Raw genomic sequence first — 10,796 nt, 5'->3', positions numbered from 1 at the left:
GGCGGGGTACACCCTGGACGGGTCTCCAGTCCATCACAGGGCCACATAGAGACAAATGAGACAAACAACCATTCACTCTCTCACTCTCACCTAGGGACAATTTAGAGTTACCAATCAGCCTAACATGCATGTTTTTGGTCTGTGGGAGGAAACCGGAGCACCCGGAGAAAACCCACGCATGCACGGAGAGAACATGCAAACTCCACCCAGAAAGGCCCCTGGACCGGGGTTTGAACCAGGAACCTGCTCGCTGAGAGGCAGCAGCTCTACCAGTTGCGCCACCGTGCTGCCTGGATTTCAACACGTTTTGCCAATTTATTTATTTATTTATTTATTGTCCTACATATTTTTTTTGTAAAATTATTTTTAAGAAGACATATTTGTGATTAATGATGTTAATTGAAAAAAGTTTTTAAATATTTTTAACCTCGTAAAACTGAAAAAATGGCTTCACTAACCAGCCCTGATCTGAATTTCTCCACTAATTACATTTTTTTTTTTGTAATCTATTCAGCCTCTCTGTTTCAGCTTATTCTGCTCATTTCTGCTACATTTTTGTTTTATTCAGCTTTTTCTACACATTCCAGCCCTTTTTCTTCTGCTTTCTGTTTTTAATTTTCAGCTTGCAGCAAATGTCAGCTGTTGAAATTCAACTCGCAATAACAGTTTAGTGATCAAATATTTTCAGCAGCTTTCAGACAAAATCATTTATCAATAAGCATTCACACTGCTTTCTCACAGGAAATGTCATTCCTCTAGCTAAATATGTGGCTTCACACAAAATGGGTGATTACATATGCACACATCAATTTGATAGTTTTTAAATAAAATTTTATCCACATAACTTTATTAGTTTGACGTATCTTTTGTAGAAATATTACTGGTAATTGAGTTAAAAATCGCATACATTTTCCGGCTGTAAGGCAACAAACTGGAAAAACAAACAAAAAAATTACAGGGTTGAATATTTTCACTACTATCTTCATTTGGCAAATATCACAGTAGTTGGATGTTTAAGAATGTTAAACTTTGACAATAAAAGTTCTTTGTCACTCAGAGTTTCAGCATGTGTTCATTTTTAACAACGACTGGGATTTTGCCTTAAATAAAGCAGTAAAAGTATATGTACTACATTTCTCACTCCATCCAGGCTTTCTGTCTGAAAGGCAGCAGGAAAGAGTTCGAGCCTACACCGTTTTAATAACTGACATTTTTTTCCAGGCTGTAAAATATTTTTATTGATCTCATATTCTCTGTTTTGACAGACTGTATCCTTGTGAGCAGTTATCATGACAACAGCAGCAATATTTTGCTTATCCACAATGGTCTAAGGTCATTCCAGCTGATTAATGATATGATAATAAGAGATTTGTCAGGTAATCTTATTTACACCTTGGCCAACTTTAAGTAAATTATTCCCTACACGTAGCTCAGTTTAATCTTACCTCAACATACTCTAATAATCATTACATTTATTGTCCCGGCTCTCTTCCTCTCTCCTGACAGCAGCATATAAAAGACGATACTCCGTGCTCCTGTTTGGATCTTTCATCCGGTCCCAAGGTGAGATTAGGGGAACCCACCCTTTTTATTGATTACTTTTAACATAAATTGTGTGAGTAGTAGCATTTTTGTGTCACTTTACTCCAACACTTACTTTTTCTCCTGCAGACAGTCAGTGAAGTTGTGGGAAATAAAACAAACATGGCAAGGTTCTCAGTTTTAGCAGGTATTTTAATATTTCTGCACATCTATCACCAGAGTTGGTTCTGTCTTGTCTTGGTTTTGATTTCTTTCCATTTGTTTCTGAAGGGTTATGTCTGGCATTATTCCACCTGGGTAAGTTGGCATACCTACTGGTCAACCATCATCATGCAGCTGTTTGTGTCCGTGGTGTTACATGAGCAACAAAGTTTTAAATGTTCTGTTGTTCCTACTCAGGCTCAGCCAGCAGAATGGAATGCTACTTCACCAACTGGTCTCAGTACAGGCCAGGCGATGGCAAGTTCCTGCCACAAAATGTTGACCCCTTCCTGTGCACCTCTCTTATCTATGCATTTTCCATCATCAACCACAACAATGAACTGGTTACCTACGAGTGGAATGACGACGTCCTTTACAAGGCTTTCAATGAGCTGAAGAACAAGTGAGTGGGCTGCACCGTCTTCTATCAAACATTTGTGCATTTAGAGCCAAAACTAGTCCAGTCTTTCTAAATGGTTCCAGTAACCCTTTCTAAAGAATGTACTGATGAAATTTGACTTGGTGTTGGTCCGTTCCCAGGAATCCCCATCTGAAGACGCTGCTGGCTGTTGGTGGATGGAACTTTGGCTCAACGCAGTACGTAAAAATTAAAACCACAAGAGCCCATACACGACCTCCTCACTAACTCCGAGTATCTGCTAAAAACCTGAACTTTTAATTATAAGAGGATGTGAGCTAGATTTATTTGATTTTTGTTGGTACTAAGTTTTCAAGCTTACAGACCAAAAGCTCCTTTAGTCTGAAACACAAGGTTTACCTTTTTTGGAACAACACGGCAGTGGGTAGCTACCAGTACCTTTATATGGGTTTGTTAAATTTCCAGTCAAATGCAAAATAAATATCAAACCATGAGTTTTAGGCCTTTACCATGCTTTGCCTCAAAAGTTTCACAGTTAACTGTTTGGCAGATTCTCCATTATGGTGTCCAATGCTGCCAACCGTCAGAAGTTCATTCAGTCTTCCATCAAATTCCTGAGGACTCATGGATTTGATGGACTGGATCTGGACTGGGAGTACCCTGGTTCACGTGGAAGTCCCCCAGAAGACAAGCAAAGGTTCACTTTGCTATGCAGGGTGGGCTGAATGCTTTTTTGCTTAAATTTTTATTTTTATTTCACAACTACCACTTTGTGCACTGATTGAAGTCCTTTTTTTGATTCTGTAGGAACTTGTTCAAGCCTACGCAGCTGAGGCCAAATCCACTGGCAAACCTCAGCTCATGTTGACCGCTGCAGTGGCTGCTGGGAAAGGAACCATTGACGCTGGATACGAGATTGCTGAGATTGCCAAGTGAGTGTCTGTCATGAGTTGGTACTCAGGCAGGAAACCAGGGTTTTCTGGCCAATGCCTCAATGATTCTGTTTTTGTTTTTTTTTTTTCAGGGAACTCGACTTCATTAATGTGATGACCTACGACTTCCATGGCACCTGGGAGCAATTCACAGGCCACAACAGTCCTCTGTTCCGTGGATCCCAAGACTTTGGTGACCTTATCTATTTCAATATTGTAAGTAAACCCATGAATAATTAGAAACATTATTTTCAATGTACTGAATAATGTAACGTTGGCTTCTGTTGGGAGTAAAATGTTACCTCATCAACCACTTGAATTTTTATAGGACTTTGCCATGAATTACTGGAGAGACAATGGCACCCCATCAGAGAAGCTGAGGATGGGATTTCCTGCTTATGGCCGTACCTTCCGTTTGACTTCAACAAATTCAAATGTTGGTGCACCAGCTAATGGTCCCGCATCAGCTGGACCATACACACGTGAAGCTGGGTTCTGGGCCTACTATGAGGTAACATGTATTATTTGCAGAAAATACAGACGAACACTGATTTTTGAAATGGGCCACAAACATGACCATGACTTCTTTGATACAGATCTGCAGCTTCATAAAAGATGCCACCATTCAGTGGATTGATGACCAGAAGGTTCCCTATGCAACCAAAAACAGTGAATGGGTGGGATTCGACAACAAAGACAGTTATGTAACTAAGGTAGGCCAACCTCTGAAATAACTCTTTATTTCACAAACTGTATTGTTTATGTCTGAGGAATGCAACAGATTTTTCCTGAAACAGGTTAACTACCTGCAAGAGCAAAAGTTTGGTGGTGCCTTCGTGTGGGCTCTGGATTTAGATGACTTTGCAGGAAAATTCTGCGGTGAAGGCGCCCACCCTCTGCTGGGTCATCTTAACAAACTTCTCAATATTGGTAAGTCCAAGTATTACTATAGGCAGACTGAAACTGGAGCTAATAAATCTTTACATTATCTTACATTTCTATATTTTTCTCTTATAAAGTTCTATATTATTAAACCAGGCTCCTAATGAAGCTACTGGGGTAACTGTGGCTGAGTGGTTAGAGCAGTCGTCCTCCACTGGGAGAGTTGGAGGTTCGATTCCACCAGAAGTCACATGTTGAAGTGTCCCTGGACACTTTGAGGCTTACTTTTCTACATTTTATATCTGTCTCTCATTAGCGCTATATATATTTTATTTTATTTTATTTATTAATTTTTTTTCTTGTAATTTTCAATTCATATGTTTTTTTTATGACTGTCTACTGTTGTACTAATAAATATCTCCTGCAGGATAAACTATATCTTGGCTGCAAGTATCAAGCTGTGAACTCATTTGTTTTCTGTGACGCTATGGCTCTGCAGAAATTGCACGTTGCCGTCTTGTTTTGTGGTGTTTCTAGTGTAAAATATTCATCCATCCATCCATTTTCTTGCGCTTATCCGAGGTCGGGTTGCGGGGGTAGCAGCTTAAGTAGGGAGGCCCAGACTTCCCTCTCTCCAGCCACTTGGGCCAGCTCCTCCGGGGGAATCCCGAGGTGTTCCCAGGCCAGCTGAGAAACATAGTCCCTCCAGCATGTCCTGGGTCTTCCTCTGGGCCTCCTCCCGGTGGGACGTGTCTGGAACACCTCACCAGGGAGGCGTCCAGAAGGCATCCTAAACAGATGCCCGAGCCACCTCAACTGGCTCCTCTCGACGTGGAGAAGCAGCGGCTCTACTCAGAGTCTCTCCCAGATGATCGAGCTTCTCACCCCATCTCTAAGGGAGAGCCCAGACACCCTGTGGAGAAAACTCTTTTTGGCCGCCTGTATCCGAGATCTCGTTCTTTCGGTCACAACCCAAAGCTCATGACCATAGATGAGGGTAGGAACGTAGATCGACCGGTAAATTGAGAGCTTCGCCTTTTGACTCAACTGTCTCTTCACCACGACAGACTGGTACAGCACCTGCTTCACTGCAGACGCTGCAACTATCCGCATATCGATCTCATGCTCCATTTTTTCTTCATTCGTGAACCAGACCCCAAGATACTTGAACTCCTCCACCTGAGGCAGGATCTCCTCCCCGACCTGGAGGGGGCACGCTACCCTTTTCTGGCTCAAGACCATGGCCTCGGATTTGGAGGATCTGATCCTCATCCCGGCCGCGTCACACTTGGCTGCGAACCGCTCCAGTGGAAGCTGTAGATCATGATCTTATGAAGCCAACAGGACCACATCATCTGCAAAAAAAGCAGAGAAGCGATCCTAAGGCCACCAAAATGGATCCCCTCAACACCTTGGCTGCGCCTAGAAATTCTGTCCATAAAAGTTATGAACAGAATCATGACAAAGGCCAACCTTGATGGAGTCCAACTCTCACTGGGAACAAGCCTGACTTACTGCCAGCAATGCGGACCAAGCTCTGACACCGGTCGTACAGGGACCTAACAGCCCATATCAAAGGGCCTGGTACCCCATACTCCCGGAGTACCCCCCACAGAGCTCCCCACAGGGCTCCCCACAGGGCTCCCCAAGGGACACGGTCGAACGCCTTCTCCAAGTCCACAAAGCACATGTAGACCAGTTAGGAAAACTCCCACGCATCCTCCAGGACCCTGCTGAGGGTGTAGAGCTGGTCCAGTGTTCCACGACCAGGACGAAAACTGCATTGCTCCTCCTGAATCCAAGGTTCGACTATCCGACGGACCCTCCTCTCCAGAACCCCCAAAATAGACCTTACCAGGGAGGCTTAAGAGCGTGATCCCCCTATAGTTGGAACACACTCTATGGTTCCTCTTTTTGAATAGGGAGACCACCACTCCAGTCTGCCAATCCAGGGGAACTGCCCCCGATGTCCACGCAATATTGCAGAGTTCTGTAAGCCAACACAACCCCACAACATCCAGAGCCTTAAGGAACTCCGGGCGAATCTCATCCACCCCTGGGGCCCTGCCACCGAGGAGCTTTTAAACCACCTCGGTGACCTCAGCACCAGAGATTGGAGGGCCCAACCCAAAGTCTCCAGGCTCCTCATTTACCTCCACACACATTCATTCAGCACTCTACTACATCTCAAAGATCATCTGAATCTGTAGAGACCAATCAGAGCTTTAGATCACATTCATTCACCAATGGGACACACATAAAAGACAATGAGGGGTTCAATGTCTTGCCCACAGAAACTTCAGCATGTGACTGCTGATGGAATTGAACCCTCAACTCTCCCACTGGAGAATGACTGCTCTAATTACTCAGTCACAGCTGCCCCAAAATGTAAAAAATCATAAAAACTGCAAATTTCTTGAAAAATAACAAGTGATGTTAAAATACCAGTAGATACATACAAAGTTCTACTTCCTGTGACCTGTGTTACATTTGAGTGATGTTAACACAACAGGACGTGTTGCATGAGTGCTTCAGTGCTCATGCATTTGCTCGATAAACACCAAGATATTCAAAAAGAACAGGTTTTTGGTTGGGGCCACAATGAGGATGGCTTCAGGTAAACTTATCATGAACTCCAGAGTGATGAATGAACGAATGCCGTCAGTAATCGCTGTTTGATTTTATTGTGGTGTTCGCATGACTTTTATTTGAGTAGTGTATTTAATTGTGTAAGAAGCTTTGTTTAGCACATCATGTTCATGACAAATGTCCCCTTGGGGACAATAAAGTATGCATCTATCATCTATCTATCTAAGCAACATATTAATAATTCTCCTTCTCCATTCAGAGCGTCCACCAATGCCCTCAACCACCACCACTAAACCCGGAGCCAGCACCACCTCTCCAACCACCACCACCACCACCACCACACACGCTCCAGGACCCGGATTTTGCAACGGCAAGCCCGATGGCCTTTATGCCAACCCAGACGACAGGAACACTTTCTACATGTGTGCTGGTGGTATCACACATATTCAGTACTGTGGAAATGGATCCATCTTTGATGAAGGCTGTAAGTGCTGTGTTTGGCCCTGATCAGTCTGTGGACAGCATTAGACACTCATGCAAATCTAACTAATTAAAAAGACTGTCAAACTCCTCTTTCATCTGCTTTGTATATGATCAGTTCCCTAAATGAGTCCATTACAGATACAGGCTTTGGTTTTAGAGAAAATTGTGATAAAAAAACAACTAATACTGCAGACTGAAAAAAAACCATTAAACTACTTTGGTGCAAACTATCGAGTTGTCTGTTCATCTTGTTCACTATTTTAAAAAGAATCTATTCTTTTTTCCTTTGTTAAAAATACAAAATAAGTGGAAAAAATAAACTTTTAACATGTCAAACTGCTTGTTTTTAAAGAACAGAAATGCTCTCCGTGTTTGAAATGTGTGTTAGTGATAAATGTATATGTTGGGAACGACTCTCAGCTACTACCACACCAAATTTAGCTCAATATCTGCACAGTTGTATATGATATAGGAAGTTTTGTCTCAGTGCAGGTCAATTAGTTGTGGCAGCCATTTTGAACTGGGATGACACCAAAGGGCAATCACTTGATGTTCATCTAATGATTAGTTTCATTCAAATTAATCCAGTGATTCTTGAGATATTTTGCTAACAGACTAGCAGAGTTGACTGCAGTGGTTAATGACAGAGTTTGTGTTAGTGCTCATGGCATGTGATGTGGAGCTGGTCAGTTCCTGGTCCACCCGGGTGAATGATTCAAGTTCTCACACTGAATCAGGACCCACAAATCCGAGATCTACACCAACCCAGACACTTCATGTCCTCTGACAGACTACAGTTAAAGTCCATGAGTTAGCAAACGCTGACAAAAACTGAATCACCAGATATGCTACAGACTCAGGTGAGTCGTACATAGACATTAACATTTGTTTATGTAAACAACAACTTGTTAACACAAGCTAACGTTTGGTTGACTTATTTCAACCAGACATGTTATGGTTTTGTTTCATCATCTGTGAGGTGTTTTTCTTTCACTGGTGAGTGAAACAGTAAAATGAACATCTCTGAATATTGTCCATCAACATAAATATACACCACACACACACACACGCACGCACGCACGCACGCACGCACGCACGCACACACACACACACACACACACACAGATCTATTGCCTCTCATTCAGAATAGTATTACTTCACACACACATTTATCGCTTCTCTCTGGTCTTGTGAGTGTGTGTGACCGAGTCTGTAGTAGTGTGTGTGAGAGAAAGAGAGAATAGTAGTGTGTGTGAGAGAGAACAGCAGTGTGTGTGAAAGAGAATAATAGTGTGTGTGAGAGAAAGAGAGAATAGTAGTGTATGTGAGAGAGAATAGTAATGTGTGTGAGAGAGAACAGTAGTGTGTGAGAGAAAGAGAAAGAATAGTAGTGTGTGAGAGAGAATAGTAGTGTGTGAGAGAAAGAGAAAGAATAGTAGTGTGTGAGAGAGAATAGTAGTGTGTGTGTGAGAAAGAACAGTAGTGTGTGAGATAAGAATAGTAGTGTGTGAGAGAGAAAGACAGAGAATAGTAGTGTGTGTGAGAGAGAAAGAGAGAGAATAGTAGTGTGTGTGAGAGAGAATAGTAGTGTGTGGGAAAGAGAATAGTAGTATGTGTGAGAGAGAATAGTAGTGTGTGAAAGAGAATAGTAGTGTGTGTGAAAAGAAATAGTAGTGTTTGAGAGAGAATAGTAGTGTGTGTGAGAGAGAATAGTAGTGTGTGTGAGAGAGAATAGTAGTGTGTGAGAAAGAACAGTAGTGTGTGTGAGAGAATAGTAGTGTGTGTGAGAAAGAACATTAGTGTGTGAGAGAGAAAGAGAGAGAATAGTAGTGTGTGTGACAGAAAGAGAGAGAATAGTAGTGTGTGTGAGAGAGAAAAATAGATTAAGTCCTACATGGCACCTCATAGTAGTTTGTTTTTTTGATTTCTCAATTTTGTCTTTTCTTTTTCCGCAGGTATAGAGGCAGACTTCAATTATGTTGATTTGTGTTCTTTCTCTCTCTCTCTCTCCTCTCCTCTACTCCTATCTCCTCCTTTCCCTTTAACCCTTTTCCCATTTTTTCTGCCTTTCTTTTCTCTTTTGTTTTTTGTCCTTGTCTCCATTACATCCGAAACAAACCCAAAGCAAATTCAAATAAAGTTTAATTTTTATGTATGTCAAGTGAAGCATTATGGCCAGCTGTAATGCTGTGCTTGTGAAAGTAAATTGACACTCAGACAACAATTCTGAGTGCCACAATGCCAGACAGGGCACAAAAACAAAATAAAATAACACACACACATTTCTTTATGAAACAGACATGGTGGTGACAACAAAAAAGTGTCTACTTTAGATAAGTTGAAAACCATCTTAGCTCCAGCAAACTGGTTGGTCCACTTAAGATTAAGTTTACTGCTTGGTGGGGAAACAGTTTACTGGAACTCCTCTGACTGATGAAGCCCTCCGGATAGAGGGTGAAACGTCTCTATATGTATATAAAAAAAGTCCAGATGACCCGACTGAGAATTACTGGATAAGTTGAAAATGTTCATTATAATTTGAGGAAACGTCACAGCATTTTGAGTCATATTGTATGCAAATGAGTCAAACATTATAATGCATATTTGAGTTCTGTCGAAGATAAACATCTACCTCATTAAATCAAATAAAAAAAGAGGTGTGCATTTCCTGCTGTTCTCTGGCTTCCCCGCCAGGGGGCAGTATTACTTCTAGGCTCGACCGGAAACAAGTCGAAAAAGAAAGGAAGTTGCTACGTAGATGTGTTGTGGGTTTACTCATTATCAAGCAGCCGGAGATGGACTCGGTTAGAAGTGTTGAGCGGAAATAACAAATTTTTCTATTATATTGTCAGAGACACTTTGGTGGGAGGTAGTTTCATCAGGAACAACCTGCCAGAATGATCTAAGTTTAATGTGTCGGCTATGTGAATTTACAGCTGACAATATAAAAGTGTTATAGAAAAATGTAAACTACTGGAAATGAACTCCTGATTGATGCATAGTCTGGGGTCAGCTGATTCATTGACTGTATTCATTAATTTAAGACACATTTGGTCTTGGCATTGAACCAACCCGTACATATGCTGCTCTTTCCGTTGGATTTGAGTGGACGCGAAGGGCTGATGTAAACTCCACCTGCCCGGCTTCACCGCTTCGTTCTCAGGTTATATAAATGGGGTGGACCCAGATATCTTTGAGCATCAGGAACGACGGAAAAAAGTGCTTGTTTTTTTTTGTAGCACTAAACAAATGTAAAATATTTATTCAGTTTCATTTAAATGTAGTGAATAGCCTTTTATAATATTTGTGTTTTTGCTCATTTCGTTTAGAATGAAGCGGCAGTGATGCGTGTTGTTGCCGTCTGTCATTAGCGTAGCTGAAGCTAACATCGGTGTTCCGCTTCTCTTTCAAACATGTACACTTTGTTGTCTGGGTTGTACAAGTACGTGTTTCAAAAGGACGAGTACTGCGTTTTAATCCTGGGTCTGGATAATGCAGGGAAGACGGTATGTACTACTGAATGTATACAACAAAAGTAAAAACCCTCTACACACAATCACCGGATTGATCTATTAGCAACAAAGTTCATGCTCAATCATCCAGGTGTCAAATCTCAGTCAGGTCATCTGGACTGTTTATTTTTATTTTTTTATAGGTTTTAGGTGGAACTTAATCATGAAGTTTTATGAGACTTTTCCTCAGATGTTTTTCTGTCTAACCTGTATTTTTTATGTTAGCTCTTTCTGGTCCACTTGTCCACAGGTGTTCTGGTCCAGCTGTCCACAGGT

The 10,796-nt window shown here is 41.7% G+C and overlaps 2 protein-coding genes across 3 annotated transcripts in view; both read left to right on the top strand.

The window, feature by feature from the left end:
* Nucleotides 1-1,504: 1,504 nt before the first annotated feature.
* Nucleotides 1,505-7,199, top strand: LOC119412186 (acidic mammalian chitinase). The gene is made up of 12 exons (XM_037679164.1): nt 1,505-1,563; nt 1,672-1,729; nt 1,813-1,839; nt 1,942-2,146; nt 2,284-2,340; nt 2,673-2,838; nt 2,930-3,054; nt 3,147-3,270; nt 3,383-3,565; nt 3,651-3,767; nt 3,852-3,984; nt 6,785-7,199. The coding sequence occupies exons 2-12, from the start codon at nt 1,705-1,707 to the stop codon at nt 7,030-7,032; spliced, it is 1,410 nt and encodes a 469-aa protein (XP_037535092.1). The 5' UTR covers nt 1,505-1,563; nt 1,672-1,704; the 3' UTR covers nt 7,033-7,199.
* A 2,984-nt stretch (nt 7,200-10,183) lies between these two features.
* Nucleotides 10,184-10,796, top strand: part of arfrp1 (ADP-ribosylation factor related protein 1) — a 13,763-nt gene continuing 13,150 nt past the window's right edge. Inside the window, exons 1-2 of one of the 2 annotated variants that reach the window (XM_037679163.1) lie at nt 10,184-10,227; nt 10,507-10,514. Coding sequence is in view for 1 of the 2 variants with exons in the window: in XM_037679161.1 (XP_037535089.1) it covers nt 10,422-10,514 (93 nt within the window). In the remaining variant the exon portion in view is untranslated. Of the gene's footprint in view, nt 10,228-10,341; nt 10,515-10,796 lie in introns of those variants that run through there. The other variant, XM_037679161.1, reaches the window with a different exon arrangement.

Source organism: Nematolebias whitei, chromosome 7 (assembly GCF_014905685.2).
Source record: "Nematolebias whitei isolate Nwh7 chromosome 7, NemWhi1, whole genome shotgun sequence".
NCBI lineage: Eukaryota > Metazoa > Chordata > Actinopteri > Cyprinodontiformes > Rivulidae > Nematolebias > Nematolebias whitei.
This window is presented reverse-complemented; position numbering and strand designations above follow the sequence as displayed.